The sequence below is a fragment of the Manacus candei genome, unplaced genomic scaffold (assembly GCF_025592945.1).
Source record: "Manacus candei isolate 608988 ecotype Guabito, Panama unplaced genomic scaffold, ASM2559294v1 h1tg000065l, whole genome shotgun sequence".
Classification (NCBI taxonomy): domain Eukaryota; kingdom Metazoa; phylum Chordata; class Aves; order Passeriformes; family Pipridae; genus Manacus; species Manacus candei.
The window spans coordinates 11888592-11908070 of NW_026138113.1; the positions used below are offsets into that span (position 1 = coordinate 11888592).

Below are 19479 nucleotides of genomic sequence, written 5' to 3' on the forward strand. Positions count from 1 at the left end.
ATTCTGGGAATATGAATGTAGATGCTCATGAAAAGCAAGTAAACACCTGGCCCACAGGGGGAAGAGTCTGCGTTTGAATTTCAGGCCTGTGACTGAAGAGAGAAACTCTGAAAAGCAGCAAATGAGAAGCAATAGGGGATCCTGCACAGACCCAAGTGTAATTCTTATTCACATCCCTTACCATTTAATCAGAGATGATGATAAACAATTGTGTGGTGGGTGCTGATGCCCGGGTGACAAACAGGCTCCAGTGTGTTGGACCACACAAAACCATCACTGCTCCAAAAATTCCCAGTATCACCCGAAATAAGACACAAGAATTGAACAGCAAAGCAGCAAGAGGAGGAAACGGGAGGGTTGTGATGATGTAGATGAGATTACTTGTCCCTGGACACCTTTATGGTCCTGTTGACTGAAGATCATTTCCACCTGTTCAGTTCATTTACCCTTTTACTATTAAATCGCCAGTTCCTCAGAGGAAAGCCAGGGGGTCCCTTTGTTATGTCATAGCTCAGGAATATCTGGTGAGGAACAGGAGGTGGTCTAGAAGAGTAACTCCAAGACAAGGTTCTACAAGGAGAAACACTTCTGAGCAAGCAGATGAGCAGCCCAGGCTGATCTCCTCTGTTACAGATAACACAGTGTATTCAGAAATGAGGGATTAATGTGAAACTGTTTGATGCGAGGACTTTTTGAATACCTTTATTCACCAAAGGATATCACATCTGAAAATTTACCTGCACACTTTTCCCAAGAGGATGTCTTGACAACAGAAAGCTTAACTGAATAACATTCACAAAAATATTAAATGTGCACAACGATCCTCTGCATAAAGCAGAATCAGTATAATGTTCCAAAAATGAACAAAACATAACCCTGTAATTGCTGCTACAAACCATTTTAAGAAAGCTACTGTGTTGAGTCTAGTAGCACAAAATAATTTTTATTTCAAATTGTATCGAATTAATCTGTTTACAGATTATTTCTACAAGTTCTACATCTCAAAGGTTGATTGCAAACTAAAAGTTGGATATAAAAGTACAAATTTTAGTTCCTTTAATAGCCTTTCAAACTGAAGACTGTCTACAAGGTGGCAAAACCTGTGGCACTGCAACAAAACACTTGAACTAAAGGTTAAACAAGGGTTTAACAAAGACTTTGATTATTCTCTCCTCTGTGCACCATTTAATATGCACTTCATGATGAGAAATATGCCTCTTATTTAAGGAATTTATTCCAACAAGCATTCTGTTGTTCTTTATCTGAGAGGAAATCTGTGACAGAAATGTGGAATAATACAATACTTAAGAAGTCAAGAGTGCAAATCCATGGAAAATGCACATGCATCCTCAGAGAAACAGGGTAGAACAGGTAAGTACAATTTCTACTGCTTGGCAATGCTGTTTCTATATCAGAAGCTTCGGGGACACTTGTTTTATTAACTTTACACACTTGCATGACATCTGGTGTGATACCATGGATATAAAAAAATGTTAGAGTCAGGATGCTGAAATTTTACTCTCACAGAACACTGGTCTCTGCTTTTCCAACCAAATACACTGTTAAAGTAAAGAAGTATATCCCTCTGTGTCTGCCTGAAAGGATGCCAGGCAGGGAAAATGAAAAGCTGCGAATAGCTGCATATCTGAAATCAGTGAAGCAAAGGAGAAGAGACCATCAGGGAGACTGCTAAGGTCCCTGATTCTCAGGCCCAGTGTAAATTAGAGCCCAGCTGGCAGTGGTACTCGGGAGACCATACGCTAGCCGAGGATGGCTGGAGCACAGCATGTTCCAACCATATGTCTGACATACTGCCTCCTTTCCAAGGGGCTCTGGCATAGCGGGATTTGGACGGGCTCTTGCTCAGCTGGCCAGGTTCAGAGCTCTCCTCTCCTTTGTGCTCAAACAATGGCAGTGATGCTGCAGCTCAGCCCTCCCGCGGCAGCCCAGGACGAGCAGCGCTGCCACGAATCACCCCTTTGGTAGGAGCACGTTCCCACCACGGGGTGTGGGGGAAACGCTCCAGCTGAGCCCTCCTGCGTCACAGGTGGGCAGGGATAACCACCGGGGGGGCTCCCATGCCCAAACCCTAGCCCACAACACTGATACTGCTCCCTTTTCGTACTGGGAGCAGCAATGAGTTTTGTTCTGTGGTGTGTCTCTCTCACTCTGCAAGTTCATCGCAGTCCCACAAATTCCAATTCACCAGTCATTTTATCCAACAGATGGACAGGGCAACCCCAAATCAATTGTTTAGTTTCCTCCTTCCAGTTGTGTTGTTTCTATTATTTAGACACTTTTGCAACTTAAAAGTGTGCTTAACTGCATCTTCGTGTGCTATTAAATTCAGATTCTGGAAGAATTTGCTCCTTTTTCTTCCATTTTCATGTCATTGTCGTGATGCTTTAGTGAGCTGCTGCTCTCTCAGGCTCTGTCCCTGCCATGCATGATCCAAAACCCTCGCTCTGGTATTTGCCAAAGAAAAAGCACACTGAAATGCTGCTACATAAATAAGAAGCTATGATTCTAAAGGTGCCTGTGCCCAAAGATCCTAAACACTGTAAATGATTTGTTACAAAAGGGCCATTATGGCTCTTTTCTTCGTTCTCTGTATTCTGTTAAGTGATTTTTTTGCAGTTTAACATATTCCAGACCTTTGCTGGCAGAAGCAATTCATATAACCTCCCTTAGAAGTGTATTCAGTTGGGAGCTGCCTGGCTACACAGGATTTTATACATCGTTCAGCTAAGTCAGCGATCCATATGCAAAAATCAAGTGCTCAGGGACACCATGTGGATTTGTGACATTCTTCAGAGTACATTGTGTCTCTAATAAACCAATGAATGGATTAAACTCAGTCATAAAAATGTTTTTTTCCCCTCTGTGACATATATAATATGGATAAGCTTTATTTAATAAGTAGCTAAGAACTAACGCCAAGCACGTTACTTAAACAGGTTAAAAATACACCCCTCAGTTTTATCACCTGCTTAGGAAGAGGAGGGAGAGCACTCAACAAAATGTATAAAACTGAGAAACACTGTGCTGAACACTAATGTGGGACATCTCGATTAAATAAATTTCATTTTGGAAGCTATTTTTGGCTTATAACAGTTGGAAGCAGAAGAGACAAGCAAACCTTTCCTATACTGTATTTCCTGTCAAGCTATTTCATCTTGGCTTTCCAGGATAGATTATTTCTTTGTATCACACTGTTGTCACGAGTTAGGCGCTGGATAATGGATAGTTTTAAAAGCAGTCCATCTGTATTTAGTCAATAAAGTAATGGTTTGTAAACTTACTCAGCAGCAAGCTGTTTCTTGAAAAGAACAGAAGAGCATTCAATGGAAAAGACTGACAAGACTTGGTGATTTCCTAATGATCAGATTTTGTTCTTTGCATGGTCATACTTACTGCTCTCAGGAAACCCCTTATCTGCCTACAAATGACAAAAATTATTTGACTTAATTAGCAAACCCTGGGTCGAGTTCCTGTTCCAGAATGATTGGCACTGCAACTGGCTTGAAAACTTGCTTCAACTGGGAGATGTCCTCAATTTTTCCTTTTTATTATTGCTCATATGTCAACTGACTGTAGCAGGTGTTGGGATTTCAAGATACTTAAGATTTTCAGGTTTCTCACAGACCTTTCTGGCGGCTCAGTGCATTTGTAACACCACACCTCCTGCTTCTCTCTCATTCCCAGTGTCAGAAGGGATGGTGCCAGCCACAGGATCCACGGTCGCCTGCTCTGCACTCAGATGTGTTTCTCCCTGGTGCCTCTCCGGTCTTGGAGACAGGGTTAAACCCAGTCACAGCCATGAAAACTCACTGAAGGAAAAAAAGTCACATAGGCTTTGCTGACTGAAGGTGCCCCAGAGTCCAACAGCTACTTTTGAAGCCCCAATTTCTTACTCAGGTCTTCTCTCCCAAGATAAAAGTCCATCTGTACTACAGTGGTGTCTTTGCTGTGACTGGGAAGAGCATTAACCTACATACAGACCTCGATTCTTTTGTTTTAAAGGAACAACACTCTAATTCTCATTTATCTGCTTTAAACATTTAATGAAATTATTTGTTTTCTCTCTTACTTACTTACTGCTTTATCTTGAAATGCCCAGTAGAGCACTGTGGGTTTTAGAGGGGATCAGGCAGTCCATGGTTTTCTTCCTGCACTTACTGCAGTCGATGGGAATGTTGGTATCATCACCAGGAAGCCTCTGGTTAAGATACGTAACATAAGAAGTCCTGAAGTTAGGTTTAAACCTCATGATAAGACACATAACATAAGGAAAAGAGTAAGGATTAGGACAGGATGAAGTCTATCACCACAAAGTTATACAGGGCCTTCAAGAACAACACCAACTGGAAGCTGTTGTTACTCTAACTCACACAACAGAAGGGGTTGACATTATTTTTCAATTCATGATACTTTCTTTCACACATTGCAAAATATATTTGGATCATCTTTTCGATAGAAAATTTGTATTTCTTCAAATCAGCATATCTTCACAATCTAGCGATATTCTGTCCTGTAAAACACACACAATTAGTTATTTTTGGAAAACAAAATAAGTGGAGAAAAATGAGCTGGGTGTTTTTATGGGCTTCTCTTTGACCCTGTCTGAAGTGCATCAACAAATATTTTACACATTTATTGAAAAAAACTGAAAGTAAACTATAGAATAATTAGGTATAAAAACAGATTATAGAAAGATTCTGTCCAATTCCATTTTAAAGCATCTGCACAGAATATAAAGAACTGCTGGTAAGAAAGAAATCCAAAGTATTTATTTTGAAGTATTTAGTATCATAATAAACACATGCTGGGCATCTGGCCAAGAACTCTTAAACACCTATGATAAGTTACAACTTATCATTTCTAATTATAATATCCTGTAACTGAGCTCAGGAATCTTCTGTTAAAAATTTTGTTTTGCTTTATAGGGAGGATAATAGAGTTGTTGAGAAAATAAGTTATATTCAGTTCTAACAGTATTTCTTCTTTTTTGTTCGCTCCATGCTATTTAATATTTTTCTTTGTACACTTCGTAATAGTTGTGCTTTAAGTGAAACTCTGAAAAACAACATTAGGATTCAAAATGCGCTGGAAGATTTTATTTTCAGGGTCACAAGTAGCATAGCGAGATTTCTCTCTTAAACAATGACACTTAGTATCTCTGTAGTTCTATGAATACTTTTGAAGTGTCATATTAAAACCAATCTCTTGGCCTTCAGGCAAAGAGAAGCAATTAGTCTTGGAGTTGTGAATAAATAAAAATCCATTTATATACCCGTCCTTGACACGTACCTTGCAAATCTTAGAAACTTCATCTAGTGGGAAAAGAAATGTTAAATCATGAGCACCAATACTAATCATACTGCAATGTTGCTTCCTAAAACTGTTTAGTTTATATCAATCTTTTAAGTATTAATTCATATGTATATATTCATACATATTGAAACACAACAACAGAAAGGCACTCACACATTGGAGTGAGAAGAAAGAAACGAGAGCGTGCATATAGAGCTGTAACACGTACCTTTATTACCCTCAACATTAATACAGGCAAGAAAAAACTCAAAGCTCTCGAGTACATTGTCCTTTTCTCAGATAAGGTAAAAACAATCCCGCAGAAGTTACGTACCATGCTCATGCTTTTTCATCCCAAGTGCTACTGTGTCTTTGCTTTGATCTACAAGCAAACAAACCAACCCAATCTTTATTATCCATGCATCCCATTTCCATGCAACACAATTAAATAGTACCTGTCACAGATGTGTTGGGATGAGTCAGATCACAGTTTCTACTTTTCGTTCAAGTGCAGTATTTTTAGGTCTTCTCCTTCCTCTTTACTGTGCCTCAGTGCAGAAGCGTCCTATTTTTACAACGCTCTGATTGCTGTTCGAGGTTCTCATATTTATTTTTCATTTAGCAGTCAGTAATTCACAGAGGAAGTAAAAATTATGATGCCAAGTCATCCCAAATAATCTGCCCGCACCCCTACGGAAAAGCTGAGCGGAACTCGGGCTGCACGACAGGTCACTGAGTCTCAGTGGAGTTTGTCCTCCCCGTATCCACTTGTTGACCAGAGTGGTGAGGAAATGAGAGTACTTGGGCTACAGCCTTGTCCAACCATCAGGTGAAGCAGTTGGCTGGGGACACGCTTGTGTTCGGAGGTTATTTTAGAATGAAATCCCCCCCTCTGTGCCGTGCTCGCACAGGCAAACACGGAGTCCCAGCCCGGAGGTCGGCGGTGGGACGGGGACCCCCACAAAGAGCACACCTGGGCTGATGGGATGGTCAAGGAAAACAAATTTTAGTCTGTTCTGGATGCAAATCTCTCTGCTGACCTAGTTCTCATTCTCCTTTTCATTTCAGAAGCTCAGCTAAAAATCCATAAATTAAGGAAATTAACTGATGGAGCCTCCGGCATCTTTGTAAGCTATTTAAATCTTTAAATTTACAACATCTTCTGCATATATCAAGTAATTGAACTAACTGCAGGGATGTAACTTTAATGAGAAAATTTCCCTCTTCTCCTGTAGTTTGTACTCTAGAAAAAAAAAAATTTAAAAAAAAAGCTCCCCTTAGGAGAAAAGTTTCTGTTTATTCCTGCCACGGAAGAGAACTTTAAAATAAAATTAAAAAAAAAAATAAAAAAAGCAAAACACACCAAAAAACCTCAGTTTGGAGGGGTCCTGCCCGCCACCGTCCCCCCCGAGTGCTCCGGGGGACGCGCGGGGGGAGCGCGGCGGTTCCGGGCCGGGCCCGCGGGGCCGCGCGGTTGCGTAACGGGAGCGCGCGCGGCGCTAGTGGGCGCTGCGGCCCCGCCGAGGCCCCGCCGTGCGCGGCCCCGTGCGCGGCCCCGCTCCGCGAGCGCGGACCCGCCGCGGCCGCTCCCCCGCCCGCCCCGGGGCCGCGCGCGCCCCGCGCCCCCCCTGCACTGCGCGGGGCCCCGCGCGGGGCGGGGGCGCGCATCCCCCCGCGGGCAGCGGCAGCCCCGCGCCCCCGGCTGAAAGTTGAGGGAGGGCTCTGCCTTTTTTTTTTTTTTATTAATTATTTTTTTATTATTATTTTTTCCCCTGCCGACCCCCCCCCCCCACCCGGCCCCCCCGGCACGTGGGGCGGGCGCGCTGCGCGCCCGCGGAGCCGCCCGCGGAGCGCCGCGCCATCGCGCCGCGCGCTCTAATTGAAATGGCGCTTTTGGCCGGGGGCGGGCTGCCAGGGCGCTCCGCAATAGCACAATGCATGTCGATAGACGTCATTTGGTTTTAATGGCCTACAGGAAATTTGGCGTTTACAATGCGAGACATTAGCAAAGGGTGAAAGGGAGGGGGAGGCAGCCGGGATGGATGGATGGGAATAATTGCGGGCCCCCCCCCGGCCCCCCTCGCCGCCCCCGAGGCCCCCCGGCCGCACCTCGGCGGCGCTGGGTGCTGCGGGGGAGGGGGGGGCCGGGGCCATTTTTTTATTATTTATTTTTGAACTTGATCTAGTTTATCAACAAGTGCAGAGTGGGTGCTACCCTAATTGTAACAGAGGAGTCAAGAGATGTGAGAAACGTGCCCTGTGTTACTTATTTGGGAGCTGAAAATTTATGCCTAGTTGAAAATGCCTGGGGAAATATTACATCAGACCAAATGACAATGATTAAAATCAGCTTTTTTCCCCCCCTTCCCCCCCTCTTTTCCTCCTTCTTCTTTTCAGTAAGTCTGTTGAAGGACGTGACAGTGGCCTGATCCTCCCCAACACCGAACCGTTATCCCCGGGCCGGGCCGGGCTGCGCGGGGCTCCGCGGGGCAGCGCAGGGCTCCCGCCCCGGCCGCGCGGAGGGCTCTGCGGGCGGCGGCGCCGGGGGCGCGGGCTGGGGAGCAGGCAGCCTTCCCAGCCTTATTTCATTTTCAAGGGCTGTATTTTATTTTATTCTTGGGGGGTGGGGGGAATAAATCTGCAGACCTTCACCAAAAGGAGGGAAAAATATCCAATTTTCATCGCAAAATTAGCTAGGGCGAGAGCAAAGGGCTGAGCTAATTGTAGCCTAATCCTCTGCCCTGCAGGCGTTTGCAAAGCCCTGAGCAAGAATTCGCTTTTTTTCCTCCTCTTCTCCCTTCCCTCTGTTATTTAGAGACGGGATTATTGCCTTTCTTCTCGTAACAGCCTCGGCAGTTTCATTTAAAGGCTTTTTTTTTCCCCCTCACACACACACACACACACACATCCACACACACGCACAAAATAAATAGAAAAAGAAGCAGCAAAAACGGGGAGAGAGAGGAGACGGAGAAGCTTTAAAAAAAGAAAAATAATAATCACAGCAGGATCTGCGGAGCAAAGATAGTAATAAAAGCAAAAAAAAGCTGAGCCCGTCCACACACAGCCCCGGCAGAGCCCAAAGCCAAAGGGGGGCTGGCAGATATCTTCTGTGCTCAAGGTAAGGACCGCAGCAGCGGCTCCCGCAGCCGCCCGCCTGCCCGCCCGTGCGGGGCCAGGAGCGCGCCGTGCGCGCCCGCCGCGCATCGCAGCGCATCGCATCGCATGGCAGCGCATCGCGTCCGCACCGCGCGGCTCGCGCCTGCTCCTGCCTTTTTTTTTTTTTTTTTTTTTTTTTTTTTTTTTGGAAAGTGCCTCTTCAAACTCACTCGGCTGCCGGCTCCGGGGAGCAAGAGCGGGCGGAGGGGTGTTTTTTTAAAGCTACAGGACCCGTTTGCGGCCGCCCCGCTTTGCTAGCGCCGCGTGTGTGCGTGTGTGTGCGCGCGTGTGTGTGTGTGTGTGTGCGCGCGTGTGTATGTTTTGTTTTGCTCCGCTCCAGCATGGGCAGCGCCGGCGGAGCCCCGCGGCCCGGGGTGCCCGCGCTCCCGCTGCCCCCCCGGCCCCGGCTCTGAAGACGGCCCAGCCCCGGCGCGGCGGAGGCAGCGCGGCTCGCTCCGCGCTCCCGCATGGTACACGCGGAGCGGGGTCGGGCGGCGGGAGGGCAGCGCGGCGCGGGGGTGCGCGGGCCGGGGCGCGGGGGCTGGCGGCGGGGCGGCTCGGCACAAAGGGAAGGCGGGCGACAATGGGGGAGCGCCGCGTATGGAAAACACGGGCGGGCTGTGAATGAAACTCTGGCGCCAGTGAGAGTGGAAGGCTTGGTTTGGGGTAGACTTCAAACCACTCTAGGCTATAGTTTGCATTCCTGCTCCTGCATGCGATGTGGCACACTTCTGCAAAATTAATACATTAGCCTGGCTAATGCTCACCACCATTGGCTGCGCGGAAAATGTGCAGGATCGGGGATTCGGGGTTGACTTTTTTTTCTTGCATTCATCTAAGACATCTCCTTTCTTGTTATGTGGGAATAAGTAAAGGACGCCATGTTGTGCTTTTTTTTTTTTTTTTTGGTTGAATTTTACCTTTGGGCATACAGTGTGTTCAAAAGAAAAAGGCAGAAGTTGAGTGACCGGGTGCGTTGCTCGCTGGTGATTTCCCTGACCATCAGCAGGGAAAGGCATTTGGGTGACGTGAAACTTGCACTAAATAGACTGGAGACTGCCCGAGAGAGGCGGGTTGCGGGGGGGCAAAGGGGGGAGGAAGGAGAAAGCCTTTCCTTTTTTTTTTTTTTTCCTTTTTTTCCCCCTTTTTCTATTTTTTCGCCCCTTTTTTTTTTGGCGGGGGGGGGCAACCAGATCTCGAGAGGGAGCTCCCTTCCCCCCATTCCTCCCCCCCCCTCCCCGCCGTAAAAGTTTTGGGCACGATCTCCTCTGTCACTCGGTCCAGCGTCCAGTGAAGCAGCGTGGAGGTGTGTGCAAATGTTTACGGACTTTTAATTTTGGAGCCCCCGAGCCCAAGGCTTGCAGCCCCCCCGGCCCGCTTTGTCTTTGGGCTCGGAGCACGGCGTAGGCAAGTTGTGTCGGAGTGGCTGTGCAGGCAGACCCGAGCGGTCGCCGGCCCTGTTTAGGCAGACAAAGGTAATTGCCCAGTCTGTGGCTGTGCCCCTCCGGCGGCGCTGGGGACGCAGACGCTGCCCTGGAGTCACGGGAGCGCCGGGGGAACTTCTGGCCCGCAGTGCCGGGGATGGGGCGCTCGGGGGGCTGCGCTGGGTGGTTTTACCCTTAGTGGGTCCGCTGGTACAGAAATGCAGGTCCCTGGGGAGGGAGAGCGGCTTCCCCGAGGATGCAGCCCGGCCGTGCCGGGGGGTGCAGCCGGGCCCGGGTCCTGCGGCCCGACCCGCCCCCGCCCCGGCTCCCCGGGAGAGCAGCTCCATGGCAGGTCCGTAAACCTGCCGCTTTCGTTTCACGTCTTAAATGTGCATGAAGGAATTAAACTGCACGAGTGAATAACAGCATTAGTTTCAATTAATTTTTATCCTGGCAACAATAAACTTTAGAAACAAAGCGCTTTTACATCCTTAATTAGTCTTGCTTCCCATCTGTAGTCTTTTAAGTGCCTGCTCCTTGATTTAACTTTGTCCCTCCTTCAGAGCCGCCTCCTTTTTTATTCTTTTCCCTTTTTTCTCGTTCCCCCTTCCAGACTGCTGCCTGTTTCTTTCCTGCAACCTTTCACCTCCCTTGTCCCTATCTGTCTACTCTGCTCTGTGCAGTTTATTTCTCCTGTATTTTCCCAACATCAACAGCAGTATTGGTTACCATGGCCCCAAGCTATGTGCAGAGGTGGGAAAGCTTCATCCGCCCAAAAGTTCTTACACTTTTGAAGTCTTTCTTTTAGTAGGATCTGAAATGTATCATCTAGAGTGTGTATTAAATGAACAGTATTCCTGAAGGCTTTAGAGCAAGAAAGGCAACACCCTGGAAAATTCTGCAGTCTTTCAGCATTCTCTGCCCTAGGGTTATAGCCCTGGGCACGGAGCTGAATGGAGCTCTTACAACTGCCTTCTGTTTACCTTTTATGGTTAAAATAACAGCTTAGCAAAGAAGCAACTTCATGGAGAAACGATTCAGTGAAATCATCTCAAGCTGTAGCAGCATAGCTAGTTTAATCACCCCTAGAGAGCTGAACAACTGTGAGCACAATGGGACACAAAATCATTTTGTGTGTAAATGAGCATGGCATTGTGATTATTTCACTTTGCATGGGCAAATAGTTTTTACAAGCAGTACTTATGCAGTTAGCTTAGAAAGGCAGAAAAAGATAAGCTGGCTCTGAAAGATCTTGGTGTGTAATGTTTGAAAAACTAAATATTCACATAATTTGGGAATCAGGCTCTATTGATTTTGCCTTCAGCAGGTTCCTGTGTTACTTATTAGAGCAGGGTTATTGCCTGTGCCACTAGTTGGGATGCTGTATCCTGTTGTAGGCAACTAAAGAACAAGGATTATTTTACATGGTTTAATAAATGAAGTTTGTTAGTGTTTCTGCGATATTTACCCTTAAGGTTTTAATTTTCACATCCATATTAGAAAATATGTGCATAAAGACTTTCGCTGGATAAATACATTTAGGATTTTGCTTTGTGCATAAAATAAGTACATTACTCAGTGTGATGAATTTTAGCTGCATTTTACATTAAGAAGAGGAAGGAGTCATTAGAAATAGGGTTACGGTACCTTAAGAAATACGGGGTATTTATATTTTTTTTTGGAGCAATAGGAGTGTTCTCAGTGCCCTTTATGTAGTGCTTAGCAATTGTGCCCCTTGATAATTTGCTCATACGGAAATGATTGAATTCCACAACTTTAATAAAAATCTAGGATTCATTTTTTTAGTACGAATCCTCTCCAACCAGGGGAAAAGCCAGTGTTTTAATTCCCCTTTTCCTCCTCTCCCCCAAAAAGCCAGTGGCACCCTCAATAAGTATGAAAAGCCATAAAAGTTTGAGAACTATTTTAGCTTTCCAGTGATTTTCTATAATTAAGTGTTTTTTCAACACATGCTCTAGCTGAGAAATGCCAAAAGCAGAGGATTGTTCAAAAGGTCCCTCCAGTGAATAGTATAAATTAAATATCTACTGTGTGAGTATGGCCTCACTGAGAATCTCAGTCTTTACAGATCAAGGAATTTACTGGTATACTAACATTAAACAAAATCCTAAGATAGCAGCAGTGTTTAAATATGCACAAATAGATTCATATCACTTGATCTTTAGCTATCTGTGCATATTTTAAAATTGAAGTCTGTATTTCAAGACAAATGGTTAAATGTAAGACACGTTTACAGAGGACTGGAAGTCCTTTGATTTCATTTGGAAATTGTAACAGGGGGTGCAGATGAGCCCTAATTAGACTCTTGTTTTGTGAAACTGCATGAGATTTATTTCTAAGGCAGCCCTGTACCATGCGAAGTCTGTACCTTTATCATTAGTGATAATGGTTGAGGTCTGAACAAAGACAGGGTTGACATTCAGCCTGGATCTTCTGACCCTTTCATTTAAGTGAAGGAGTAGAGACTGAACATGAGTTTACAGTGCTCTTTGGTAAGAAAAAAACCAGCAACCTTTGTCTGTGTTGGCAGACAGATGAGGCACCCACAGATTAGTAAACACGTCGCTAGAATACTGTAGGTACTTACAGACTAAGTTGTTTTTAAAACTTAGTTCTTTTATTTATGCTAAATGACATATTTACTGAAGATTGGCCACAACAGTCTCTTGTGGGAAACAAGAAAGCAACGTCTTCAGTCATGAAAGGATTCAGTCACTTTCCTAGAAGGTGGTGCTGTAGTAAAAATGTTAATGCCCAATTTCGCATCGGCTGACACAGAAGTCCTAGGACAGAGTTGGTACTTGCGTCGTGTTCAGTGCAGATGTCCGTCCAGCCTCCGAAGAGAAAAGGATGTGGATTCATAATGGGGTGATGTATTTCTGTGCTGTAGATGCAAGAAATTCTTAGGAGCTAACCAAGATGAAATACAGTAAATGGAGATGTTGTGATGACTTTGTGAAGCCGTTCAGATGTATTACGATTTTTCTCCAGAGCTTGGAAATTGTTTTGCAAAGAATGTTGCTAATTGTGTGTTCATCGAGTGGCATAGCCAGGCAAAATACTGCTAAGAGAAAGGCGAGACCAGCTTCAGATTTCTAAGAAACATTGTCAAAGTAATGTGGGAGAAATGGGAATTCACTTTGCAGTGCTGCATGTAAAGTGCTTGTCAGATGTAAGGAAGAGCCTGGGTGCTTGGTAGCATGCTTGAATTACAAAATACCAAGAAAATTAGATTATATTCAGAAATGTCTTCAACTATAATGTTTTGCATATGTTGCTTTCCCCATAAGGGGGAGAATGGATGGACATTTTCCTAAACTTTTCTGAAAGGGTTTTTTTCCATTTGACATGTTCCGTCTGCACCGATTGAACTGAAATCAGCTTTGAGACACACACTTCATGCAGAATAAGCTGTGCTTTTCTCACAGAAGAGAATTGAGGAATTTTCTTTCGCTATGGTTGTCCTGTTCATTTTTAAGACATTTCAGTATTTTTGGATTTGATTTTGCTGAAGATTTCGGGACTCAATTCAGTAATTTCACTAATTTTCCAGTATTTTTAGGGCAGGAAACATTAGGTGGATTGTTGAATTTATAATTTCACATGCTGCATTGTATAGTACTTTCTAATGTATCTTGTCATGAAAACATGGGTCAGTTTATATATCTTTCTGTTTTCGCTGCTTCCAGGCATTAATTCTTTCAGTTTGAAAGCTTATTAGTTGTTTAGGTCTAATATTAAGGCTTAACTGAAAATTATCCATTTATTTCACAATTATTGAAAATAAACCAGAAAATTGATCTTAGTTTGATGTGAAATTTACTACATGTATAAACTAAATGCCTTAGGTACTGAGGAAGTCACTAATTTAGAGGTGTCTTGTTACTGCGACAAACTTGCAAAAACCCCCTGAATCCCAATTCACAAATTGGTTATTCGTTTGTCAGGGGATATTTCACATCTAACACATAAGCCCGCGACCTTTAATTAGAATTTTGCAGTTTGTTTTATGCCCCTTGAGGCTGACACCTTGAAATTTTTTTTTTTCTTGATTTCTTATTGCTAATAAGCATCTTTCCCTTCCCCTCTGGTACTTAGGAGAAAACGATGCAAATACACTTAATTACAGTGGTGGCAATAATTTGTTAGCTGAATATGTGATCAGGCAGATGCAAAAATGATCTGATTAGATCTGTGATCACAGATGGAAGGAAAGGTAACACACTGCCACATTTAAGAGAAACTGTTCTTTTTTGCCTCCCCGCCGCAGGAGGGAAGAAGCATGTCCCGTCTGTCTCTAACACGGTCCCCGGTTTCTCCTCTGGCTGCTCAAGGAATTCCTCTCCCAGCTCAACTCACCAAGTCGAACGCTCCCGTGCACATCGATGTAGGAGGACACATGTACACCAGCAGCCTGGCTACCCTGACCAAGTACCCAGACTCCAGGTAAGACCCTGGTGTTTGCAGGCTCGCTGTTGGCTGCGTGGAAGGAGGCAGGTACCTGTGAGAGATATTGCAGTGCGAAGGACGATTTATTATATATTCACCGCTTATGAATAATTCAGGTTCCGATTTATACAGTAACTTCACTGGGGTTCTGCAGGAAAAAAAAAAGCCTGTAAAATTTATGTATTATTTAGAGAGTCTATTCATTTTCTCTCTCAACGTCTCCTGCGCTGTGCTGATGCGTTTGAAGCACCTGTTGGTGTGCTGCCCTAGATTATTTCCAACTGCACCAGGCAACTTCTTTCTTTCAGATGTAAGGGGAAAAAACCTGGTTTTTAATTCCTTAAGAAAGCAGAATGGTTCTGCTACCCTGGGACTAATGGATGCTTCTGTGGGCCAGTCCAAATCGTGACCTCGCTGGGAGCTGTGTGCCTCTGTGTCAGCAGTTGTTCCTTTGGGCAGGGGCTGGCTGACCCTCTCTGGACAGGCTGCATTGAATCCTTGAGTGCTCGAAGGTGGCTGCTTTGTGCTGGGCAGGTTGGTGATGTGTCTGGAGAGATTTATATGGATCTGGCCAGTATTCTCTCAGAGTATACTCCAGACATGCCAAATTATGAATAGATGTGGCATGAGATGATGTTTGTGTATGACATAGTGTCTGTTGTTTGCCTGGCTCCCAGTCCTGCAGGCCACTGGGCACCATGAGGGATAGGGCAGGGTCAGGCCTGTGACATTGTTAAGGGTTAAAGAACATTCATTGGAGCAGGATATTAAGATGTACCTGATTTTGATTCAGTTATGGTCACTAAACCAGTGCATGTTTTTGTCACTGAGACAATTCAGAGGGTGCCTCATACATACTCAGGTGGGAATGTGCAGTGTCAGGGTGCCTAGCACACTGTTGACTCCAAACCAAACCAAAGCCCAGGTCAGCAGGTTTGGTTGCCAGAGGTTTTGTCCTGCATGGCCAGAATTCTGTAAGTGATAGATTTTTAATTTTATTTTATTTTTTTGGTATGACAACCAATGTAAAGCTATAGTTTCATTTGAAGATTTTTCCCTTAGAAGAACTAAGGGTTTTTGCAGATTTGGCAGGTTCCCAAGCAATAAATGACATTTATGGAGACACCTTGAAATGCCTCTGATGTCATAAAGCATATGGCTGTGATTTCATTTCAAGGAAAGGGAGCTGCTGAAATTCTCTACGGAAAAAAAGCCCAATTATTAGAATACCTGTATTTTATTGGCAGAACAAAATAATGTGATTTTTCTGGACAGTTTGTTTAATGAGGTCTGTGTGGTACTATTTTAATCATAGAGGAGAAATCTGTTCAGTGGGGAGAGATTGTAACGGAGAAACAGGCAAATGCTTCATAGTATTAAAAAATACAGAGAAGATTCAGCAGTTGTAATAGAGTGGCACATCTGTTTCCACGTTTTAAAATATCGCTGCTGACACTATGTTTAAAATATGCCCCACATCAAACTTACTTAATAAAAGCTTCAGTTACGGAAGCTTTGGAAGAATATACATAAATTCACAGATTTTGTTTCAAGAGAATAGAGTACTGAACCAATTTTTTTTTTGCCTGTTTGATAAATAACAGAATCATATTTCTTCAGATTTTGTACTTTGTTTAAACTGAAAGTACAAAACTGTGACTGACCAGAGCTCACATGCTGCCCGATGTTTTGCTGTGTGCTGTCTTTTGTTTGCATTGCTGTGTTATCTCATAAGGCTTGAAGGCTTTTTTAGCTGCTCAAACTTCAGCTCTCACTGAAGTAAGAGCTTCCAGGATGAGACCCTTCACCAGCATCCCAAGTAGGACATATTGCTACATACATTTTGAAACCGGATGAAGGTTACACCATAATTTATTATATTTTCCTTTTTTATATATATATTTACATATTATTTGTTCTTCTTCAGCACTGCATAATAGACTTGGTTGTTACCCCCCACTGAGTCTGGCCTGCTCTCATTCCTGGCTAAGGCAGAGTACTTGCAGTTATTCCAGTGGGAATGGTTGGAGCTCCTGATGGTGCTTCCCTGCCCTGTTGTGTATCTGCCATATGGCACAGACTGTCCTTGCAGTGATCTGCCTGGGAGAGGACTCCTGGGTCTCTCACAGGTGCAGGAAGGAGGAGGTAGCTTTTCTGAGCACAACATCTGGAAATAATGCCAGGGCACTGTTAGCTTGTGCTCAGAGGTAACGTGCATGGCCACATCCTGAGGCATGGCCATGCTCATCCACTTGCAGAGCTTTCTGCTTTATTTTGGACAGCACATCAAACTCCTGAGTTGAGCACGAGTTTAAAAGCTTCAAATCCAAGAAGTCACACAAATTTGTAGATCATATTTCAGCAGAAGATGTAAGCATATTGCTAAATCTTAGTGAAGTCACATAAAATAGTTTGGGCTCACTGAAATTGAAAGCTGTGGGAATAAACTTCCTGTTTATTTGTGTTACAATCCCTATTGCTTTCTCAGTGCTCCCAAATCCTAAATAGGCTTTTAGCTTGTAGGCTTTTTAGCTGATAATGTACATGGATGTTTAGACTGTGAGCATGTGTATAAATACAGCCTGGGTGTGCATGCACAGAAACACCACATGCTGATGGGAAACAGAAAAAGTTGTGTTTATACTTCCTTAGTGTTTTGAGGAGGTCCAGTCCTGTTTGGTCCTGAACAAACTCAGTCCACATTGACTTCAGTGAGAGGGAAGAGCTCCCAGCAGCTGGCCAGATCGGGCCCAGCAGGAGCAAGTATAGATATGACCAGTTCCTGCCCATACCTGCTCTGCAGTCACCCCTCTGGTGTGATATAAATTACACCTGACAGCAGGCAGCGTGATACATTTCTTATTGTAATCTGTTAGGATTGACTGTGCTCTGCCCTCTCAGCTGGCTCTGCTTGGCTGTTCCCAGGTTAGGTATGTGGTTGCCTCTAATTTGGGAAGAAAAAGGACCCAGTTCTGGAAGTCTTACTCAAGTGAGTGAATGGCTGTTAATGTGAAGCCAGAGGCCAAATTTTGCATTTCAGTGATCCCAGAGTTGTTTCAGAGCAACTTTGGCAAAGTCTTTGATGTTGTTTGTATTAGTGCAGCTGCTGTGACCAGAGCATTTGTCCACTGATTAAATTTGCATAAGTAAAGGGTGCCAGATTAGGCATTAAAGGGGGTAGCCGTCCTCTTTCCAGTAAATTTTTATGGGCTACATAAATTCTCTCATCTAAAAAAGGAGAGAACTTGAGCAGTGCACAACTGGCGTGACAAAGGAGAAGAGAGTTAAAGAGCCACTGTCAAAGGTGGTATCTAAACCACTGGCACTCACCTTAGGCACTACATACCTTTCCAGTTGGCTTTTTGAATGAAGCAGCATACAGGAAGAAGAGCTGGCCTTTCAGAGGGTGAAGGGCAAAGGGAGATGAGAAACATAAAAAAGAAATTGTGATCAACAACAGCATAATGTCAGTGGTCACACAAATTACCTCAGAAATAACATTATTATTCCCTTTTTGTACAGCTACTTGAGGCCACTTTCCATGCGTACCCAAAATTGACATTAAAGTTGATAAGCTTTGGAGGTACAAGGAGGCTGATGTTGACTTACTTGGATCTGACTAAGGCTTAATTTCAGTTTGTTTTCAGCAAATTCTCCTACTGAAACTCCCAACTCTTGTAGTTCTGAGGTACAGGTAAAAAAGAGAAAAAAACCCTGTCGATTTCTAGTGACTCTTACCATCAGTGTCTTATTTCTAAAGTAACTGGCTAAGTAGACAAATTATTCATCTTTGATAGCATTTCCTCTAGAAATTCCATTCCTGTTTTCACCCAGAGGACCTCTAAAGCAGCCCCTTCACACATTGACACTTGAATGTGTATTTATATGACAGATTGTAAGGGCTGCAAAACCTCCAGCACATCTATAAAGTGAGTTGCAAATTGTATTTATCCAAGGGAGTGAGACAATTCTTACGTTTGGAAAGCAAACCTGCACCAGAAGTCCAGGCTCCTGACAGGCAGTCAGGAATACCCAAGGGCATTTCCAGAGCCTCCAGTGTTACTCCCACTGAACTCAGTGGCAGATGTCTCATTGCCTTCCAGTGGAAAAGAAGGTCCAAATCCCTGTATACCACAGCAACCCCCAGCTTCTTGATGTCACTGGAAATTTTGATACCACCTTGAAGTTTTATTAGAAAGCAGAACAAGAGTTCTCATCAGAAGCCTGTCCGTTTTGCAGCCCTGATTAGTGTTTTTAACTCAGAGAATTGCTGTGAGCTCTCTCTGAGTTGTTCTGCTATACGAGGTAAATATATTTACCTTCCATTCTTGATAATTCATATTTTTGTATAACCCTCTATTAAAGATATGTTCATGTGTTTGTAATGTCGTTATAAAAGCTCATGCTTTCTGTGGCATCACTTGGGACAGAAGGAATAATTTTCTGTGAAGCGACGCTGTCCAGGTGGGAAGAGTGTGGGGTCACAGATCCCAGAGCGCCTCCCCTGATGGTTTGTAGCACACTGTGTTTGGGACCTCTCTGCTCCCAGCCTTTCCCCTTCAGGACAACAGAGTTTCTGGGCCCCGTGGCCCAAGCCATGAGTTGTCACACAGTGCACCTCTTGGGGCACCTGGGCTCTACCACCTCTTTCTCTGGAGGCTGTGTCCTCCAGAGAAAACCAGCACAGGCTTTATTAATTCTTTCAGAAGCTAATGATCTCTCTACGAGACAGGAAAGTTTTCCAGGCATATCCTTGCCTCACTTTCCTGTGAATCCATGGACTTTTTTGGTGATTTGCCAAGGAATCCCCTAAGCATGTGTCTTCTCTGAATGTTTCTTGTCAAAATACACTGTTTTTCGTTTATAGACCCACCCTCAGACAAGGTCTCCTGCCAAGTATGACCTTCTGTTTCTAGCTACTCTCTGAGTATCTGTAGATTTTAATTCCCCTGCCTTTTCCTCCGGCACCTCCATCTCTCTGGTCGCTGGAGCTCAGCACTGGCACCTGAGATCTGCTTCTCCCCCTTGTCTGCAGCCACACCAGGATGGACTGAATTCAAGGGAGTTCTCTGCTCCAAGTTTTAGAACCCCTCTGTTGTCCCTGACAGAACAT

General features: G+C 44.4%; 1 protein-coding gene across 5 annotated transcripts in view; it reads left to right on the forward strand.

Annotated features, from left to right (window-relative positions):
• Window positions 1-7944: 7944 nt before the first annotated feature.
• Window positions 7945-19479, forward strand: part of KCTD15 (potassium channel tetramerization domain containing 15) — a 46370-nt gene continuing 34835 nt past the window's right edge. The window contains exons 1-2 of one of the 5 annotated variants that reach the window (XM_051805831.1): window positions 7945-8434; window positions 14188-14363. In XM_051805831.1, the coding sequence (XP_051661791.1) occupies window positions 14200-14363 (164 nt within the window). In that variant the 5' untranslated portion in view covers window positions 7945-8434; window positions 14188-14199. Of the gene's footprint in view, window positions 8435-8636; window positions 8943-9613; window positions 9948-11889; window positions 12786-14187; window positions 14364-19479 lie in introns of those variants that run through there. The other 4 variants (XM_051805830.1, XM_051805832.1, XM_051805833.1 and 1 more) reach the window with 4 other exon arrangements.